The sequence below is a fragment of the Odontesthes bonariensis genome, chromosome 19 (genome assembly GCF_027942865.1).
Source record: "Odontesthes bonariensis isolate fOdoBon6 chromosome 19, fOdoBon6.hap1, whole genome shotgun sequence".
Classification (NCBI taxonomy): domain Eukaryota; kingdom Metazoa; phylum Chordata; class Actinopteri; order Atheriniformes; family Atherinopsidae; genus Odontesthes; species Odontesthes bonariensis.
Window position 1 is genome coordinate 19,888,399 of NC_134524.1, and position 22,083 is coordinate 19,910,481.

Genomic DNA, 22,083 nt, shown 5'->3' on the forward strand with positions numbered 1-22,083 from the left:
CTGTGTAAGAATTGTGCTCTATAAATAAAATTGCCTTGCCTTGCCTTAAATGCCAATCAACAGTAATGTAATAAGGGCTACGTTTGGGCTTTGTTTTGAAGGCTGTCCCAGCGCGTTGTTGGCTACTGAGTCAGTGGACTGGGCTCCGACGGTCAAGCTGGGTTACCAAAACACAGAGCTAAAGTCACCGCCATCGGTGTTTCATGCGATCTCTGAGAGTGGTTGATCTAAACAAAACAAATTTGTCACGTCGTCACAATCTTCACGTTTCAGTAGTATCCACGAAGTGCTTAAGTGCTAACAGCGCACATTATCTCCCAGGTTCTTGACAACAGAATCGCTCTCTCTCTCTCGTGCATTACGCTAACAAAGACACAATGTCAGCATTTGGATATTTGGATCTCGGCATTTTATGAGCCGCGGTATGAGTTTGTTTAAATCCACTGTGTCTTGGTTATTGGTTACTTTGGTCACACTGATGTTAAACGTTGTCTGTTTAATAGGATCCAAGGGTATATTGCAGTAAATCTTTAAAGAGTAGCGTCTTCACATCACACGAGTATACTTCCTGGTTGCGGTGCAGGCTGGGTAATGTAGTCAAATGACTTTACATAGATAATGGTTCGCTATGCTCAGCATTGCTATGTAAAACTACACTCACTCACCAACATACTGAGAGCACTGTTGTGGATCGGGCTTTGGGTTTAATGTGTAGTATTGATATACAGTTGTTTTAAGCATTTAATGTGCATTGTGGCTTTTGTATGGCAGTGCAGTGGGTTGGTGTATGCTCCAGTATTTGGTGTGCAATGTTGCTTGTGTGGGGAAAGTTGCAAAATCTGCAATTGTTGTGATATATTTGTGAGCAAAAATTAAACAAAACGAAACCTAAATAAATGGTTCATGGTGATTAAATGTATCGTGGAGTTACATACATATTGTTTATTATCTTCTCTTGTATATATCTGTGCTTTCTTGAGCAAAAACAACTCAAAACGACTTGTGGCTTGGAGTTAGAACTGCACACTTTACCCGTTTTTTTTCTCCTTTTAATATCGTTATAATATCGGATATCGAGATATTGAGATAAAATATCGAGATATGAGTTTTGGTCCATATCGCCCAGCCCTAGTCGCAGACACTGTTCGGTTCAACACTGTCTCGCACAGAAATCCCCTGCTACCGTCGTTGACTGGGCAACTTCAAGTGTTTAGTCGGTTGTAAGCAAGTGATTGTAGCTGGTTTGATGAACTTGCGCCCATGGTTGTACCACAATAGGCTAATATTTGATTTGGTGGCATTGTTTGTGCGGAACAGTGTTCTGCCCAAACTTGGCACAGACTTGCACACATCACCATTGACAGTCGTTAAATCACATTAAGAGACCATGGGCTGTTTAATATGCGTACTCCTGGTTCATTATTAAAATATATATATATATAATAACAATAACATAACTATTTAACATGTAGCTTATGGGGACATATGATGCATTTTTGTCTAACACCTTAAAGGAAAAGTAGGCAAACAGAAACAGCCTTGTCCCAACTTCCGCCTCCCCGTTTACTGTGAATAGGCTTGTAATGTATTTCATATACATAACCCTATTAATACATTTTTGTTAGGTCCACGACATCCTCAATACAGCGCGAAGCCTCCTGAATTTGCTGAACAACAGCAATGTAAATGCACAGCCTCAGGGTCAAAGACAAGCTGACGGACTGAGACAGGCCACAGGACAGAGGCAGGTTGAGGGACAGAGGCAGGTTGAGGGACAGGGTCATACATCAAATAATGTGCCGCCTCACAGTGTGTCGGTCCATCAGGAAATGGCAAGGTATGTCTTGTGGCAGTAGCACTGAGCAAAAATGCATACAGTTTATATATTATAGCTGGGAAAGTAACTACAGCAAAGTTTAAATTAAAGCAGTGTTTAAAAAACACATTTAGCATTTCAAATAAGTCATCAATCTCTATTAAGAATTACATGTCTTGTTCATTTGCTATGCTTTCAACTCATTTCACTGTCTTCCAATTAAATTTGTCATTTCTATGTTTCAAACAACTAAGTTTGTATGTTCGTGTGTTCAGATCTTTTCCTGGATTCTTCCGACGGGAGGCCCGGGGAAAGAAAAGATTTGCGCCATACCTTAAGCCACAAAAATCACTTGCAATCAATTTTTACTTGCTGGATGAGCAGCGGTCAAAGACTCCGAAAGGAGATGAGGAGCTTCAGTTCATACTGGCAGGCCTGGGAAAGCGCTCTGTCACATTGGCAGAAAATGCTACACATGCTGAGGTATCTTTTAGTATTTTGTTAGTTTGTCACTGCTGTTGTTATTTTAATTGTATTTCAACTGAGTGCATTGCCCAGAGAGATGAGCAGTGGTATGAGAAATGTGTAAATCCAACCATATGATGAAATGTGTTGTGCAAGTTGACAGATTCACTCCTGGAGGCATATCCCAGGCTTGCCAGCATCTCTGGGGGCTGGATGCTTCATAAATCACCAGGTATGACTGCTTCTCTACACTCAGTTCAGAGGGCTGTACTGTTTTATGGGTGAATAGGGCAGAAGTTTTAATTGATAAATATCCCCTGAACTTCACCAGCTGATTGTCATCATGTAATCAACACTTTTTTTTGTATGGAAACTTTTCTGAAATAGTTTGTACATACATATAGATGAGCCATTATCTGCTGACATATGTGATAGTTTGCACACACTGTAGGCCATGGACTAGGGCAAACAGACCTTTTGTAGCATTGTTCATGGTGCGGAAGAATGTGGCACTTGTCCCACTGCATATTAAATCACATCTACAGGATGTAGGCTTCTAGAAAATGTATTTTTTGTTAGGCTCTTTAACTTGTTTACCCTTATGGTACAGTCCAAAATTCATAGAATGGTTGCTTTTTCTGCATTCAAGCATATAAAACATAATTTGCACATTTATACATGACATTTCTGAAAATTTCCATTACAAAAGATGTAGCTTTAATTGGAATCTACCTTGAGTAGTACTAATGGGCCAAAGTTGGCAGTCTGGTTTAAGGAGTATAATAACAGTGGCTGTTTTACCATTTTTTTTTTAGGCGGTGGTGGGCAACGGAAGTTGCTTGTAATTCCTGCTGACGCAGAAGGGTACAGTGGGAAACAACTAAAGGGAGTTTCTGGAAACGGAAAGTGCACACTGTACATAGCACCGTTGCAGGATCATATTGATCTTACTCCGCTACCTCCCGATGCGAAAGAATTTAGGCTCATGCCCAAATCTCCATGTGCCATTTGCCATATGATGATACCTCTACAGATTCTTCCAAGCCATGTCGAAAACTGCAGGGAGAAAATGGATCTCTGCAGTTCATCAGCGGTTGTATGCTTAGCCTTGTGAAATTCTGGTGCTAAGAAAAATTGTTTTTGTGGAATAATCTTATCTTTTACATGTTCCGTACATAGGAAAGCATCACTCATGACCTGCGTCCAAATCAGGCAGAAATGGTGAGATTTCTATGTTCATTAAATTGGAAATGAAATGGAATAGTTGTTTACTTTGAATTTTTTGCATTAGAAAAATTGGGTAGCAAACCAATTAGCATTGTTCAAATTTACATTTCATCATGCTGTGTTAAATAGAAGGTAAGTATTCATCTTGTGTCATGCAAATGTTTTTTTTGTTGTTGTTGTTGTGTTAGTTAGTTAGGTTGTTTATTGGTCTCCACCAGGGAGAAATTTGTCTCGGAGATGGGGTACAAAATACAGAACAAACCGTACAACATGCAGCAAACATAACATCAAATAAAAAAGACAGAAGTGGAGTAGACACAGGATAACATTAGACATTCTCACTCACTGTGGTTGTTGTTGTTAGACTGCAGACTGTCCTGTGTGCAGAGAAAGCTTTGACATTAAAATCATTGAGGCCCACGCATCAGACTGTGGATTAAGGTACTTTAACAGAAAAATGTCTTAATCTTAAAATGGCTTTGGCTCTGGTAATAGGTTTTTTTAATTTTTTTATTTTAAATCAACAACATTTTGTCTTTTTTTTTTAAGAAATGCAACCCATGAAGCAAAGAGCAACTTCTCACGAGATGCAGTGACTACTTTTCAAAGGTAAGGCCTTTGTCCCTGTTACTCTGCAAAAAATTTTTTCGCAACAGATAACGTGTTTTGTGTATTACATTTATCATTTCAAATAAGTCATCAATCTCTATTAAGAATTGCATGTCTTGTTCATTTGATCAGTACCAGTCAGTCAGATCAGTATCTTTCAAAGGTAATATTGTACATTAGGCAATTATGGTGGCAAATTATGACATCTAGATAATATACACTTTAAAGAGATACTGCGGTATCAATCATCTTTTTCCTGTTGGAAAGCTTTGTCATATGTTGGAGTGTGATCACAGACAAATGTGGTGTGTTTATGAAATATTTTGCTTGCACCCCTTAAGAATTTCACCAGTACAGGAGGTGTCTATTTTAATGGTCAATTTTTTTCTATTTTAATGTTCAATTCCAGTTCTGAGGAAATATTGGATTGGATCGCTTGTCAAGTGAATGAAACAGACACATTTTCCATCTGTGTGTCGCGAACTGACCTCTTCAGCAGAGGCATGCAACAGTGGCAACGGCAGAAGAAGACATCTCCCAAATGTAGACTTAAAGTCACATTCTTTGGCGAGGCAGGCATCGATACTGGTGCCCTTAGCAAAGGGTTCCTCACAGGTATAAATGTTTGTCTATATTTAATTTCACAATAAGAGAACATGTGTGCACATCAAACTCTTTCAAGGCCAGGTGCAGGAGAAAAGATAAACGATAACAAAAGAGAAAGGAATGATTTATTTCCAAGAAATTTTATTGGACTGATGCACAGATAATTCCTCTCCTTCCTATAGTCAAATCAGACACACTTGACACACTGTCAACATGGGTCCACTGGTGGTGTAGTGAGCTCAAATGCTAAATAAATGGGGGGAGAGACAGAAGAGACCTTTTGAATCTCCTGTATTTGCTGTTAAGCAGAAATGGTGGCAGAGATCGAAAACAGACTCTTTGTTGGAGGGCCAGATAAGAAAGGGAAGAATCCTGTGTATTGTCTCAACAGTTTGGACTCTAACTACTTCAGGTGCGTAGTGAAACTTTTGCTTTTAGCGTATTAATTGCATTACTACTTAACCCTGTTTTTATATAATTGTAACTATATTCAGGCAGTTCATATGCTGTGTTGTTTTGTTTTGGTTAGGAGTGCAGGAGAGGTCATGGCAGCTAGCCTGGCACAAGGCGGACCTTGCCCTAACTTAATGCGCAAGTGGTGCTTCAGATATCTCTGCTCCGGTGACTCTGATAGCATACAAGTGTCTGCCAGTGATGTAACAGATTTTGAACTGTCAGAGCTTATTGAGAGGGTAAATACAATTTTATCAAAGTTAGTCATTAACCTCATTATGATATGGCTTGCTTTACTTTACTTTTTTGGTTTGTTGCCTGTAGAGAACAATGATGCAATGCAACTTAATTTTACTTGACACCTACTGTTTTCAGATAAACAGCGCCAGTAATGACAACATCAGTGATTTAGCTGACCATATTGTGACCTGCGGATACACTGGAATCGTGTCTATGGGGGAAAAAAGACAGCATGATAAGGTATGTTGGAGACATTTTTGTTTTCATTAAGGCAAGGGTCTATTGTACAATAATTTATGACTTGAATTAGGCTACTTGTTTGGTCATGTCTAAAACATGGATTAAAAGTAACATGGCATTTATTTCATGCTACAGGTTTAACACTAAAGCGTTCCTGATCAAACATTTTGTCCATTAGAACTGTTGTACTTCACTCCACCATGAGAGTCATTCCGATACTAGACCAGCTGAGAAAAGGCCTGCAGCTGTATGACCTACCAAAGGTCATGAAGACCCATCAAGATCTCTGCCTATCACTGTTTGTTCCAGGGGAAGATGATAAGGTATATTCTTACGTTTTTAGACTGCTTTTAAATTGAACATGAATGTCTTCTGCAAGAATTACAATGTTGATGCAGACTGAAATGCACCTCCTTCTTAAAGGCAGATGCAGCCTTCCTTCTGGAGAGGAGCCGCCCGTTTTCAGTGAGATGGGTACGGCCAAGCACCAAAAGGAAGTAATGATAATGAACTTTTTCCAGGACTACCTTCAAGAACTTGAGGATTCTGGTATGTTTAAGCCAAGAAAGGGTAACTTTTCTGCTATCCTGCAGTACATTTTATACAGTGTAGTAGTTAATGGTTAATTGATTCCAACTATACAACCCATGAGGCGTTTTTGGAAACTTGGTCCCAAATGAATAATAGATGAAATGCAATATTGTGACCTCTAGGATAACAGTTTCTTGAAACTAGACATGAAGGGCTTACAGATGCATAGTTATAATGACAATAACTGGAGGTGTCTGAACAATTGCCACAACACAATGCCTGTCATCCAGTCACTAACATTTATTATTTTTCAATTCAAACTAACATTGTGTTAATTTTTTCATTAAGAACAAGAAGGGGGTCCCAGCAACAACAGTGTTGCTCCCGAAAGCTTGAATGTAGGACGCGTCATGCAATGGATGACAGGACAGCGGCACAAGCCTGTTCTGCCCAGCGACAAGAGGGACTTTGTCGTCAATATAAAAGTCTGCCATGACTGTGACACGCAACACACGGTTTGCTTTCCCACTGTAAGCGCCTGCAGTCGCACGGTCACATTCCCCTCAGCTCACCTGGGAACGTACAGTGAGTTTAAAAACATTTTGACGCTGGCCATATGCCACGGGCAAACGTTTGACAGAGTGTACCCTTCCTGTTTTTGTCAAATTTTTTAGTTTTTCATGGCTACAAAACCATTGCTTTTCTGTTGGTGCATGTTACTCTTCAAAAGCACTGTTGGGCATTCTGAAAAGTAATGGAAATTTCTTTTTTCAATAAACATGTGTGGGACTCCTGTCTCATAAAATTGAACAGATATCTGAGCAAGTGTTTTTTTTTTTTTTACAAGTAGACCGTCTGCAAATGTTAATAAATATACCATTCATTCTTTTGCAAGGTTTTACATCTCAGGCATTTCTTGTGCTGCCATTAGACTTTCAACACACTGAACCATTGTTACATAAACGTCTCTGCCAAATGATTCTGATGATGCCAAGGGATTTATCATGGACTGTACAGTATCCATAATATCTGGAGTCAGAGGGCACTCAATTTCCTGGACTTGGACTCCATATGGTTCCTCATCCACAGCATCAAACATCTCCCACAATTTCAGCTTGGGTCTTACCCAAACCTTTGCCAGCCACTTTTCAATAAGGTGCTCCTGCAGTCCACTAATTAATGACCTGGAGATCCTTTTCTCGTAACTGCATACATAGGAATAGTGTATGGGGCAAATGAAACATTGAGCTAGTAAGGTAGAGCACCGGCAGTTAATGAATGAATTAATTGGTTGGGCAATGGTGTGTGCAGGGACACATGCAGTATGTACTATAGCAATGCAGTTTGCCATTTTGGAAAAGGCATACTGTGTCTGATCAGACGTGAAGAGGTATTGTGTATTTGTAGAGCAACAAACCCATCTTGCCCAGTGAGAATAGGGACTTTGCTGTTTTTGTTAATTTCAAACATGATTGTGAAGGATTAGGGCTGGGCAATATGGACCAAAACTCATATCTCATTATTGAATCTCAATATCTCGATATCCGATATTACGAGCACCTTCGTGCTCGTGCGCGTTCATGTACTCTAGAGGCATGCCTTCGAGGGGAAAGTGAAGAAAAGGGTTGGGACTTTTTACCTGTGTATTTTCAAAATGCAGCTTCGCTGGACTCAGAATCCAGGATCTCCTACCCTACCTTTAAAGGTGAAGAATGGTTGACTGGGGCATTAATACTTGTTCTGTGATGTGATATGTAGCCCAAAAAGAATTGGTTGGGTCTGTAATGGCTCAGAACCTCTCTAAGGCTATGTACACACGTAGCCGGGTATTTTTAAAACCGAATGTTTCCCCCCCTCCGTTTATAAAATAATTTGTATCCACATTACCTCGTTTTTGAAAAAAACACCTTCCACACAAAACCGAACATCTGCGTTTTCATCTGTCTTGACAAGCCAAATGCATTTGCTGTTTTGCGCAATCTGCCGTCGTCAGGTAAATAATAAAGTGTGCACGCAACTTTTTTGAGCACACTGACAGGTGATCGTATGACAGTGGACTGCCCCTCGATATGAGGACGTAATAATTCCGACAGCGACAGGAGTGAGTACCGGGACATGCGAAATTGTCACGCCATTCCTCTGGGAGTACGACTTGGGCGTGTAAAATCAAGGCAGTAAACAGCGCCTGCACAATAATAACCACCACAGTTCTCAAGGCATCCATGCTTCTTCAGTAAACAAAGGTCGAACTTTAGACTTTAAAGCAGATTTATTGTTGTTTTGGCGCATATTGTGACGTTCGAAAACGCAAATCTCCGGTTATCTCCGTCTATACGCAGCTGCATAAACGGAGTTTTCAAAAATCTTCACTTTGCCCGGAGTTTTTAAAAACATTCGTTTACGATGCGTTTTTATGCGTTTTCATGTGGATGACAGGTCCAAACGTAGAAAAATATATTTGTTTTAGCAGATACCCGGCTACGTGTGGATGGGGCCTAAAAGGCTGTCTGAAACAGCTATGTTACTATGCTGGGTTTAGAATGCGTCGTTTGCCCTTATTGGCGTCGTTTCAGAGCTTATCTGGCAACCTCATTATGAAATGCAGGTAGGTGTTGGCGCTATTCGGTTGCCGTTGCTTGATTGGCTGCCCTTGCTCTCACTGAAAACAGAGCTATAGAGTAATACACTGACTGAAAAGAAAGCTCATCAGAATTCGTTTTATTGCCATTGTTAGTGAACAGTGTTCACTAACTAGGAATTTGCTGCGGCGTAAGGTGCAAACATGTAACATAGGATATAATGATACAAAATAAAGAATAAAAATATATGAATATAAAATGTACAAGGTGTGTACAACAATACACAGTATCCAATATACAGAGCAACAACAGTGCAGCTTCATTAGTGCAATTTTAATGATGGTAAAGTGACTGGGGCAGGTTATGAGGTGATTATGAAGTGTTCATAAGTCCAACTGCAAGGGGGAAAAACTGTTTTTGTGACGGGAGGTTCTGGTCCGAATGGACCGAAGCCTCCTGCCCGAGGGGAGTGGTGCAAATAGAGAAGGGTCAGCTGTGATCCGACCTGCTCGCCCCATAGTCCTGGAGACGTGCAGGTCATGGATAGATGGGAGGCTGCAGCCGATCAGCTTCTCAGCGGAGCGCACAGCTCGCTGCAGTCTGTCTGTCCCTGTCGGAACTGACCATCTACTGAGCAAAATTCCGACTGAAGCCTGCTCGGAATTGTGTGAAACCGTACTCCGTGAAATGCGCAGCGCAAAGGAAAAGTCGGCGGTTGGGGATGCTGTTAAAAATAAATAAAAGCCATTGATCACAAACATTGCTTTCCGGGGGGAAGAATATGTAACAATCGTAGTCCGCTTTCACAGCCTTGGAAGGCTTTTTCACAAAAACGGATTGGCACTTTTTCTGGGGGATATTCAAAAAAGGGGAGTACTTGAAACAGAGGTTCTGAAACTTGCTGGCACTTCGTGTGTACTCCCCACACTCAGAACTAACACCAAAAACGTAAATGATAAACGTGAAAATATGGCTTCATTCTCCTCATATGACTCTGCAATAAAAGGATAAAACACATAAATTACACACCCACATAGACTTAAAATAGAAACATTAGTGTGCCGTCACTTCAGAATCTGAGTACTTCATCCCTCACTGCTCTTCATGAAGCCTGTGGAGGGGGAGACATTGTTCACAAATACACTTTTGCTGAGCAGCAACAGGACTACAGGCAGGGCCGTGCAGAGTACTTTGGAGGGGCAGGTGCTCAAAGTAAAAAGGGGGCACATGGAGCACGAATTTGAAACACTCCTTTTTGTTTTCCTTTTAACGTCCTCTCCGTCAGGATTTCCTGTGTGTCCTGACCGGAGGTTGGTCTGGAGCTGGAACCAATTACCTACACACCTGCAATCAATGGAGCCTCGTCTACATCTACTCTCTTCACCCACAAAGTCCTGGTTCAGTCCTCCACTCGTCACCAGATCGTCTGCTTGCCTTCAGTGGTATTGTGCCTTGACTCTGGTCTTTTCTGCAGTGTTTTCTTTGCATTTTACTGATCTTTATTTCCCTGTCTTCAGCTCCTGGTCTCAGCTACTCACCTGCTCCTCCGTGTTCTCCCTGGAATCCTTCTTCTACTCCACCAAGCCGCCAGCCTCCCTCACAGCAGATCTGTCCCTGTTTTCCCCTGGATTCCCCACCTACTGGTTACTGGTCCATCTCCACTGTCCTGCGCCTCTGTTCCCACCGTGTCTTGCCAATAAACCGATTTATCACCACCACCTCTGAGCCTTTTGGTTTGTGTCTGAACTAGTGTGTCCAGTTATACAGACTGTATGACACTCTCCTTACGAGGCATCTCTGCAGAATGAAATATGATTGATAAACTATAATCTAATGCACATAAAACACACACACAGGGACATTTCAGACTTTTTTTAAGACATATAATGTATAGATACGAATTTCCATGGTGCTGATTCATAATCTGCCCTTTATTGTTCATAGTGCTGATAATAAGGTAAATAATTAAATGATATAGAAATCATGTATTTAAATGTACTTGTACTTGACAATCTACTTTGCACAAGACAGCAAGGTTATAAAAGTTACATTTTTTTTTTTGCATATTATATTTAATTTGTGCGTATCCAAATATTATAAACAAGTACAGATTTTTTTTAATGAGGTTGAGAAAATCACAATTCAAATTCTTCTAATTATTATTGTCGTTGTTGTATTTATACTAATATAGTCCACAATTATGGGAATAACCATGTAGGCTACATTGCATAGTTTTAGTGAAATAACCTGTGCCTCATTGCCTCTAGAAATATACATGTAGGAAAAGCACTGCAACTCACTGGACAGTAAAATTGTACATCTCTCTAATGCACTTTGCCCATGACAAAAGAAACATAGAAACAAAAAGAAGCCATTCATACAGGCATACAGACACAATTTTACCCCTCAGCACGCTGTGTGTGGTTAATTAGTGGCTATAACTTCTGAGAGTGTGTGCAGAGTCAGACGCACACACACAGGATGCTGCTCGCTTCACTAACTTCGTCAGTCATCTTGCAAGAATACACCGTGGCGTGCTCAAACAAATACCGCTGCAGAACCTACTCAGCGGACCGTCAGTTGTGCTCTCTTCGTCTCTCTCGCAGCTTAGCAGCGCCAAGCTGCGGGACAAGTCTCTGTGGATCATGTGACCGACCGAGGGTAGATCTAAATTATTATTATTTTGGGCCACAGAGACAGACTTTCCCACACACTTTAAAAAAAAAAAGTAGTATGGCACAGCTCCATTAAAATAAGAGAGGATCACTCCATGCTTGAAAGGTTTATTGAAGATTAAAGACACAAATCTAATTTGGAATTGTACAAGATACAAATAGCAACTTGACAGATTGAGTACACACTTTTGACAAAAAAGATAAAATGGCAACTTGAAAAAATAATCTTGAATGGTCAGTATAGGTTGTTGGCGGGAATTTTTACTAACATTGCAAAACTTTGTAACGGACTTTAATGTCAATGTAGAACTTTGTCTTGTTTATACAATATATAAGCAAGTTTACGGATAAACGTAAACTTGCTCAAAAAGCAAAAGAGAGATTTAAGACTTAATCTCTCTCTACAATACATGACCTTATAGAACATAAACATCACCATTTCAAAAACTAAGCTAACATTTATAGTTAAATATCCATCGGTAAATTTCCCTCAAACAACTTTACCTCATTGCTTTGAGAGGGCACACATATGACATGAGAGCATATACTCATGGAAAATAAAGCCTAACCCATAAATTCAACTCTACGGTTATTGACTGAATTGGCTCCACTTCAATTCATTATTTCTACATTTGCCAGACAACTTTAATAGAAATTTAAGGAACACACAACCAAAATCACACAGAATAAATGAATAACAAATCTGGTACCAGTGAGCAGAGAGGGATTTAAGACTTAGAACAGAGGAAATGAAACTCCTCAGCATCATTCTTTTTGAACCACTTGTGCTGTCCTCCCTTTTCCATGGCTCCAGACATGTTACACTCATCCATCTCTTCACCGGAGGCCCAGTTCTTATAGCTGACCGCCTCGTCGCTGACCCAGAACCAGAAATCCAGGGTGCAGGTGTAGCGCACTCCCGTCCAGACAAAAGGAGTCGTGGCGCTCTTGGCTTTCTCCTGGACCCATCTCTGCTCGTCAAGGTTACTGATGGTGACCAGGTCATGGTGGTGATCTCTGCAGTAGTACAAGGCGTCCTCCCAGCTCATCTTTTCCTTGATCAGGATCACGTTGTCTGTCGTGGAAGTTACAGAAACAAAACAAAGCATCAACACTTCAGTTCAGTTCATTACTCCAAACTCAGGCCAATGGGAAGGCCTTAAGTGTTGTCTTCATTGATAGAAAACCTCTTACCTTCATAACAGAAAAAGGTTTTTTTTCCACCACAGTCAGCAATCTTCCACCTGCGTTGCTCGTTCAGTTGGATCATAGCACATTGGTTCTTGTTTTGCTGAAAACTTGTCAAATGATCTTCAGGATCCCAGTGTCTGAAAGAAAAACTGCTCCCATCTGACCACTTCCAGGTGTCTCTGAACAGACCGATGAAAACCTGTTTGTCATTCCTTCCTTCCCCATTGTTATTTTGCTGCTGGTGCAGTTTGCTGATCATTCCTTTCACTTTGTCATCTTGCAGCTGGTGCAGTCCGCTGATCAGGTCTGTGTGCTTCTCTCTGCAGTAGCGCTGAGCTTCCCACCAGTTTTTATTTTCTTCAACCAAATGGAATTTCTCAGGTGTTTCACTTTCTGTGGAGAAGACAGACAAACTCACATCACAGTTTTAAACAGCAATTAAAAAGTGTGCAACATCAACAACCCTTGTTAAATGTGAGTTGTTGTTTTTTTTGTTGCCTTCATGCCCGTGACATAAATAAACAAAGAAGTGCCACAGAAAAAGTTTTTGCAAGATTTTAAGTGAAAAATGTATTTTTTTTTAACTTGTTAAAAACTTTTTGAAGCATTCATGTGAGACATATGATAATGTTGCCACAAGTACAGTTGCTTGCTGTTCATCACAAATTGTTTGAGAATTGAAAAAAAACGTAGGCACGTTCTCGTCAGACTTAATGAAAATGTGGAATTATCATCGTAATTCTGGGAAAATCCCTTTTCCTAAAAGGAAATTGTGATGATAAAAGATGGGATCCCTTTACCAGTTGTCTTTTTTTTTTTTTAAGATATTGATGATATTATTTATGTTAACACACACATTAGTAATATTTGCCAAATATTCTCACCATTGTAGCAGATAAAACTGAATTTGTTGGTACATTGTACATCGTTCCATCGATTGTTCTTCCGCACAACCCCACAGTTCTCATCATTACCACCCCCATTCGGCTCTCCGTCGTCCCAGGTTTTATTTTTTTTTTTATCATTATCATACTCCACCCCTGGCAGAGACCAGTGCCACGTTTTGTTGCCATTTTCTTCGATGTGCAGCCCAATCCAGGCTTCCACGTCGTTCTGTGCAGAGTACTCTAGTCTTTTCACATCCGTCATATTAGACAATGTAGCCAGATCTGTATGGTGCTCTCTACAGTATTTTCTGGCTTCACTCCAGGGTTTTTTCGTCTCAACATAATGGTATTCATAGAGTTCCCATGCAAAACAGGTCATCAGGCCTAGAAATAGACAGACAGATTGGACAAACACTTGGACACACATGCACATTCAAAATGTACAGGAACTTGTGTCCAGACGTGACTGGTGATCTCCAAATTGAAAAATACACCCAGAAGTGTTTGAGTTAGCACAATTTTGGCTTATGGAAATTCTAGAGACATATAATGGTAAATGGACACCATATATGTGAATCTTTACTCATTTTGCTGACCACCCTTAATGCTGCTAAACTACAAGCCACACGAGGTGACATGTTTATGCTTGGTGCAGATTTCCTTTTCATGTTGCATAACCTAATTCAGGACTTTCTTTAGTTTGGCCTGTGTAACCCTTTGCAAGTCAGCAGCTCAAAGAATTGGCCTCATTTTTTAGATAGTCTTAAACTGGAGATGAGTACGGAAGATTAAACCTAAACTGAGATCAGAATGAATATTACTCCTATCTTCTCAGAAGATTGCATGAAATCTTTTGAAAGACTGATAATATTACCACCAAAAGTACTGATAGACTCATGGAATTACTCCTGGATAATCATACTTGAATTTGTTGAAAGACGAGTTGTGGGATCAAATCTATCACAGAAAAATGTAACACAAGCCGGTGAGACATTCTACTTACCCATCAGGATGAGCAGGTACACACTCCGCTGCATCTTTGCTCTGTTGAATGAAATTGCTGTTTTATTTCAACAGATTCCTTGTGGATGATGATACACATAAGATAACCTCAGGTGGATAGCCCAAAGGTCTTCCGCTGACATTACAAAACATTCATGAACACGGACGAGTCTGTTACCGGAAGGCAAACTTCAGATAACGCTATCTAAGGGCTACATTTGTGAAGCATTTGTCCTTTCAGATTGCTCCCAGAATGTTTCCCAAAGGTTACATAAAGGTTTTACAAAATCAACCTTTCTAATCATTCTCCCAACACCTGCAAATAACAGAAGAATCAGTTACTTTCCAAAGATTGTTTTTATTAACGATGAGGAAGGATTTTGTGTTTAACAAAGCAAATAACCATGTTGCATGAGCTCCAACATTTTAAAATGTTACACCCTCAATGTCACATCATAAGAATGTGTTACACAGCTTATTCTATCGTATTGTTTATATCGTGCAATTAAATAATTGTCACAAAATTTGATCTGACTTCATTAGTCGGAAAAAATTGTTATTAGTTTGTTAAAAACTTCCAAGCTGAGAAGAAAAAGTATCAAGTGTCACCAAAAGATGAGCTGAAATGCTCTGATAGATTACTCAAAACCTGAAACAAGCTACAGTTCTGGCAAAATTCTCTGTAGAATCAAGATATTTTCAATCTTTCACCTGTTAGTTTGTGTTTATCATGAAATACAATACGATAAAATCCTAGAATGTCTGTGTGCAGAGGTGCAACTTTAAAATGGTGATAAAGATTTGAAACTTACATCTGCATCTGCTTCGTCTCTCCACTCAGTGCACAGTGAAGGCAGGTCCCAGTAAAATGGAGCTTTATGCTGTCTTATTAAAGCTTCCTCGAGGATTTGCATCCCAAGAACATCCCAAAAACAAAAGCCACACAAAGCTGTAACTGCAGTCCCATCCTGCTTTGCTTACCAGAGCTAAAAGCAGAGATGGTAATAATTTGCAACAGCGACCACAGAAAATGATACCATTGATTCAGTAGTCCAGTAGAATCCCACCAAAAGAAGATTCTGAATACGGCCCATTCAAAGAGCAGATCTGGGTCCCAAAGTCAAGAGCTATAGCGTGGAGCTAAATGACTAGTGTCATATCAAAAGGTCTGTTTATTTAGGAAAATGGGATATATCAGGTTTTTAATTTAGATTAATTGACAAGGTACTCTCTCTCTCTCTCTCTCTCTCTCTCTCTCTCTCTCTCTCTCTCTCTCTCTCTCTCTCTCACTATATATATATATATACATATATATATAAATCATATATATATATACTTTGCAATAATAGAATATTGTATAACGACTGTGAGTCTGTGTTATGCAAAGTTATGCAAATTTTCGTTGTGCTGCTGGTGAGGACGGACCCGGACATACAGTATGTTAGGGAAATTTTTTGTTTTGACCCTACCCGGTGCAGATATTTGCATTGTAAATATGTACCGAGGTGTTATGAAATGACAGAGTCCACTGCCGTATTTTCTCTGACGTCTTGTTTATAATGATTTTTTATCTAATTTCTTTTTCTTTTTTTTGATACTTTTTATTTAGTTCTTTTTAGTTTAAGGGGACACAGGTTGACAACAAACTGTCAAAAAACATAAAACAAAACAACATACAGACAGGAACATGGGGGCTCCTCTGTCAATCTTGTGTTTAATGACCAGTGTCTTTACTTGCTAAACGTGTAGCGTCCTCAATTGTTTTGATGAAAGCAGTCCATTTCTCCCATTTCCTGGGAAAGATCTCTCCTCTAGATCTGAGAGAGAAAGTTATCTTTTCCATTAAACATATTTCCTTCACTCTGTCCATCCATTCTAATTTCTTTTTCATCTGTTTGCCTCATTCCCAGAGCAGCGTGACTGCTGCCAAAGCCGGTCAATATTTCAAAGCTGGTTAAAAAAAATAGTGCTGACATTGCACTTTCATAGTATATAGAACTATTGAACAGTAACCACAAATTGGATTTAATATGTCTTGTGGTAAATTAGTCTCATATCCAAAAAAATGTCGGTACATTTCCAGGTTATTTTGAATATTGTCAGGATCTGGGTGTTTATTGGTGTTTTTGTATTTAGTTATTGGTTATGTTTTTGCTCAGTGCTCTCGGTTCTTTCTGTTTTAGATCAGTCTTTGTTTCACCTTAGTTCTGTTTTTCCTCATATTCAGTTCTGTTTTATTACTGCTTGTGTGTTCTTTGTGTTAGTTGGATTATTTCTCCGTTATTATTCTGGTATGTTTTCCCTTTGCTTTAGATTCATTTTCATAGTTAGTGTGGTCTCCCTCGCCCCCTGTGCCATCTTTCTCTCTCTCCTCAGTCCGTCTTCATTAAATCTTCATAACCTACCCCCCCCTCCCCCCCCATGTGTTCTGCATTTGGGTCCAACTCCACAACTCAGCATTATGACAGATATAGTGGATTATATCTTCTTTAACTTATTATGACTCGAGCAAACAGTTTAAAATAGCACCAGAACCTAAGCAGTGTTTGAAAACTAGCTCCTGAAACCTGAGGAGTCTCTGTAAAACTTGACAGAATTGGCAATGCGCACTAAAAATCCTCCTTTCTCAGCCTCCGATTAATGCGTGTCTAGTTTGACTCGAGTCCAAGTTATGTGACCCTCTGAAAGTCCTTGCCTCAACCCTATCAATACTTTTTTGACCAAGTTTAACCATTCAACGTGCTGCTCTACCATTTGGTAGAGCACATTTTTCACTGACTGTACTCTGTCTTATCAAAGATTAATGGAGGTGAACCTGCAAAAACCATCTCTAAAACTTAGTTTAGGTATGTAATGCCAAAAGAAAGCATGTGTTATGATGTTAGTTTTTCAAAATGTCATATTCTTACCAGAAAGTGTCACCCCAACCATGTGTGAAAAAGGCAAAAAACAGTTATACTTTGATAGATTATACGGTAAATGGAGTTTCATTCACCACTTTGAAAAGTGCCATTTAAGAAAGAAGGAGAGGTTTTGTTGGTTGGTACAAATCCTGTCCAGATTAATCCTTTTTACAGTCCTTTCACTTTTCTACTTCCCTCCTGACCCACTAATGGCTCTTCTTTAAAAGAACATGTTTAATTTGGATTTAGAATTGGAGGTTTGGATATTCAAAATGATATGATTATCGTTAAATAAATATACATTGTCACGCACAACAGTTTAATGCTCATTTGTCTCAGTACCTATCACATGAAGCTATACAAATCCAACACAAAACATCCCCCGAAAACTTGAACTACGAGGTATTGTACAGGTGGACAAACATTCCTATCTCCTGTCCATTCTAATATTCAAATCAAACTTCCAGAGATTGATATACAATGTTTATTCTCAGCCCACATCAGCCACTCAGCACAGTTGGTCGAGACAGGTCAGGGCATCAGACTGAGGCCAGTGAAGACGGGGAAACAGAATGTAAGTCAAGATCTGTTGTCGTACTTTGGATATGAAGTTGATTTAGTTTACCCAATATTTTCAAACGTTTCTATAGTTTTGAGAAATTCTTATTCAGTACTCTATTAACCCCTTTTCACCTGATGCAAATGGTGTCTTGTGCAATGCTGAAGTTTTACAAGAGCGTGTTTTATATTTAATGAAAACATGAAACCTATGTCCCCTGAGGAGAATAAATACAACCTGCTCTATCAGGGGTTTGGCAGTTAACTTGTGTATCTAAGGCAGGGATCTCAAACTCTGGTGTCCTGCAGATCTCTTCATCCAGAGACACTGGCTGCTTCTCTCTGCTGTAGCTTTGATGGCCAAATGCTGGCTCTGATCCCCTAAAATGACTAAATGTAAATATATCTACTGGGATAAATAGAATTTGTCAATTAAAAATGTCAATTTAATAATAAAAGCATTTTAGTTGTGTATTAATTTAACTGAAATGATCTGAATATTTGCATTTAGGAGACGCAGGACTTTTACAAACCTGTAAAGAAAAAAAAAACCCTGCTCTGCGTTACTGAAAGATTATTTGGACTGTAACCTGTCAAACCTCCACACATTAAGCTTGTGTCTGTCTGTCGACTGCAAATATCCTTCGACGATTAAAACACATCACTCCTTATGCTGATGTGAAATGAAGAACTCAAACTTTAAAATTTTTATTTTTATTTTTTAATTTTTAACCCCTTGTCCTGTCCAGCATTATGGCAGCAGAATTGTAATCTGAATACTGTTTATGCCAAACACATTTTATATGCCAAGGGAAGCTTTATGAATGTAAAGCTCCCCTTGATGAAGAACTCAAACTTTAACACTTAACATGACTAACTGAGGCCTGTGGAATCTGAAATGTAGCTCTTGGTTTTTTTGGCAGCTGTCTTCAAGGTTTTTTTCATTTGTGAGTAATCTTCCTCCCTGTATAATTGGTCTTACAACATTTCCCAGACTGATGGGGCAACAATTACTTCTCTAAGACCCTCGCTGATGCCTTTCCTCCTTGGCTTTGTGTTAACACACACCTGAATGCTCCAGACCAGCAAACTGCTTAAACTTTTGCTTTTTTAAGAGGTGCTCACACTTGCTGAGGATCATTTAATCGGGTGCGTTTGATCAGCAGCACCCAGCGGCTACTTACCCTCCTAATTTCTATAGAATCAGCGATGCTGGACTTAGTTTTTCTCTCTGTGATTTTGCATTTTGCGGTAGCTTTTGTTACTCGCATGTGTTTAACTGGAATGAAAAAGCTGGCAGATTTAAATGCTCACCGCTCGTTTTCCTTTTCTCTAAGGTTATCAGCCTGTTGCACACCTCTTTTAAACAAACGATAGGTTTAATGCAAAGCCAAGTAGTTAACATAACTGCATTTTCTCTCCTCAGTTTAGAATATAACTGACTCCATCCAACAGAGCAAAGATGCAGCTGAGTTTGTTTCTGCTCATTCTGATGGGTAAGTGGATCTGCAGCAATGCTACAGTTGAACACTGTCTGGAGTGTAAAAAAAAAAACAATGCTATCATTTACTAAACTCAGAAGCTGATATATTATTTTTGGTAGAACATAGAAAAAAATACCAAATGCTGAAAGTGAGACATTTGACTATTTTATGCAAAACATTAGCTCATTAGTATTAGTTGCCATTGTGAATGATATTCTGGGCAGTTTTGTTTTACAATCAGCTTCAATGGTTTTTCTTTATTGGCTTTTAGGTCTGTGGTGTTTCACCACATGTCAACTCTACAACTATCACTTTATTAAAGAAGAGAAGAATTGGTCTGACGCCCAGAATTACTGCAGAGATAAATACACCGACCTAGCCACAGTGTCTAACATGACAGACATGGGCAGACTCCTTGCGAGGGGGAAAGGAGAGAAAGGACCAGCTTGGATAGGTCTGTCCAACCAAACAGATGGCAACAGAACTTGGCACTGGTCTCTACCTGGGATGGAGTTCAATGAAAACGAAACTGCCTGGAATCCCGGAGAACCGAATGCTGGAGAAACTGTAACCGCATGTGCGGCCATAAACTCGGACCTCAAATGGGTAGATGTGTTATGTGTGACTAAACAACGCTTTATCTGCTATAAAGGTAAGAATAGTTTGCCTGATGTGTAAATTCAGCGCTGCACCAGATAAAAGTCTTTAATAGGCATCGTGTTTTATTTTCACACCTTTTCAGAAATTCAGTAACTGAACCAAGTAATGCTAAGATGAACATTTCTGTCACACTGGTATCACAGGCAAAGTTTCATAAGGGTTTGTTGATGCCAGTCCTGATGTTGCACACTTTTTAAACTGCTGTTTAGAAAGAAAAAAAAAAACATGTAAACTGTGATGTGAGTTTGTCTGTTTACTCCACAGAAAGTGAAACACCTGAGAAATTCCCTTTGGTTAAAGAAAATAAAAACTGGTGGGAAGCTCAGAGCTACTGCAGAGAGAAGCACACTGACCTGATCAGCGGACTGCACCAGCTGCAAGATAAGAAACTGAATGGAAGGATTAACGGTAACAAACAATATTTAATCGGTCTGTTCAGAGACACCTGGAAGTGGTCAGATGGGAGCAGTTTTTCTTTCAGACACTGGGATCCTCAGGATTATTTGACAAGTTTTCAGCAAAACAAGAACCAATGTGCTATGATCCAACTGAATGAGCAACGGAGGTGGAAGACTGATGACTGTGACAAAGAAAACCCCTTTTTCTGTTATGAAGGTAAGAGGTTTTCTATCAATGAAGACAACACTTAAGGCCTTCCCATTGGCCTGAGTTTGGAGTCATGAACTGAACTGAAGTTTTGATGCTTTGTTTTGTTTCTGTAACTTCCACGACAGACAACGTGATCCTGATCAAGGAAAAGATGAGCTGGGAGGACGCCTTGTACTACTGCAGAGATCACCACCATGACCTGGTCACCATCAGTAACCTTGACGAGCAGAGATGGGTCCAGGAGAAAGCCAAGAGCGCCACGACTCCTTTTGTCTGGACGGGAGTGCGCTACACCTGCACCCTGGATTTCTGGTTCTGGGTCAGCGACGAGGCGGTCAGCTATAAGAACTGGGCCTCCGGTAAAGAGATGGATGAGTGTAACATGTCTGGAGCCATGGAAACGGGAGGACAGCATAAGTGGTTCAAAAAGAATGATGCTGAGGAGTTTCATTTCCTCTGTTCTAAGTCTTAAATCCCTCTCTCCTCACTCCTCATTTATTCTGTGTGATTTTGGTTGTGTGTTCCTTAAATTTCTATTAAAGCTGTCTGGGAAATGTAGAAATAAAGAATTGAAGTGGAGCTAATTCAGTCAATAACCGTAGAGTTGAATTTATGGGTTAGGCTTTATTTTCCATGAGTATATGCTCTCATGTCATATGTGTGCCCTCTCAAAGCAATGAGGTAAAGTTGTTTGAGGTAAATTTACCGATGGATATTTAACTATAAATGTTAGCTTAGTTTTTGAAATGGTGATGGTTATGTTCTATGAAATCATGTAATCTAATAACAGTTTAATGAGTTTTGTTCTGACCAATAATGGAATTCCTCTTATGCTATACAAACATAGTTTCCAGTGAAGAAGTTTTACAAACTGCAACAACACTCGTTTTTTTTGTGAATGACGTTTTTCTGAAACAAATGTTTCTCTTTGATACAAAAAGCATTTCCACCTGGACAACCAGCTTTGGCAGCAGTCACACTGCTCTAGGAATGAGGCAAAGGGATGAAATAGGAATAAGATGAAAATGAATAAAAACAAGACTAATACCAGAATAAAATACGGCAGCGGGCTCTGGATTTTGCAGCGCTGTTACAGAGTCCATGGAAGGCTGCTGATTCTCATTCATAGGCTGATGCTTACGGAGGCTAGACATTTGCCATAATATCTCCATGTCTTAATGTACATTTCTCTTGCTAAATAAAACTACTTCTTTTGCACGTTACTTTGTTGTCATCTCTGAAATCGAGACGCTCAGTGGCTGCTTCATGACATAATAAGATTAAAATCATTATTAAATTAAAGCAGCAATCAATGATCTTCTGTACATTTGCAAAATGTTCTGGCAAA

General features: G+C 39.6%; 2 protein-coding genes across 2 annotated transcripts; one reads left to right on the forward strand and one right to left on the reverse strand.

Moving 5' to 3' along the window:
- Positions 1-11,533: 11,533 nt before the first annotated feature.
- On the reverse strand, positions 11,534-15,399 carry LOC142368554 (macrophage mannose receptor 1-like). Its single transcript, XM_075450762.1, has 5 exons — positions 15,334-15,399; positions 14,523-14,563; positions 13,517-13,903; positions 12,636-13,025; positions 11,534-12,516 (listed from the first exon to the last, which is right to left on the reverse strand). The coding sequence occupies exons 1-5, from the start codon at positions 15,339-15,341 to the stop codon at positions 12,170-12,172; spliced, it is 1,173 nt and encodes a 390-aa protein (XP_075306877.1). The 5' UTR covers positions 15,342-15,399; the 3' UTR covers positions 11,534-12,169.
- A 2,530-nt stretch (positions 15,400-17,929) lies between these two features.
- Positions 17,930-21,948, forward strand: LOC142368909 (C-type mannose receptor 2-like). The gene is made up of 5 exons (XM_075451118.1): positions 17,930-17,998; positions 19,409-19,478; positions 19,738-20,118; positions 20,391-20,741; positions 20,861-21,948. The coding sequence occupies exons 2-5, from the start codon at positions 19,445-19,447 to the stop codon at positions 21,205-21,207; spliced, it is 1,113 nt and encodes a 370-aa protein (XP_075307233.1). The 5' UTR covers positions 17,930-17,998; positions 19,409-19,444; the 3' UTR covers positions 21,208-21,948.
- Positions 21,949-22,083: the final 135 nt, after the last annotated feature.

What these genes read in the sequence shown, in the direction of transcription:
- LOC142368554 (XM_075450762.1), bottom strand. An exon ending in GTACCTGCTCATCCTGATGG is followed by an intron (nt 13,904 to 14,522) that starts GTAAGTAGAATG and finishes GTCTATTTCTAG; the next exon opens with GCCTGATGACCTGTTTTGCA. An exon ending in CAGTTTTATCTGCTACAATG is followed by an intron (nt 13,026 to 13,516) that starts GTGAGAATATTT and finishes TCTTCTCCACAG; the next exon opens with AAAGTGAAACACCTGAGAAA.
- LOC142368909 (XM_075451118.1), top strand. Translation starts at nt 19,445, where the DNA reads ATGCAGCTGAGTTTGTTTCTGCTCATTCTGATGG. An exon ending in GTTTCTGCTCATTCTGATGG is followed by an intron (nt 19,479 to 19,737) that starts GTAAGTGGATCT and finishes ATTGGCTTTTAG; the next exon opens with GTCTGTGGTGTTTCACCACA. An exon ending in CCCCTTTTTCTGTTATGAAG is followed by an intron (nt 20,742 to 20,860) that starts GTAAGAGGTTTT and finishes CTTCCACGACAG; the next exon opens with ACAACGTGATCCTGATCAAG.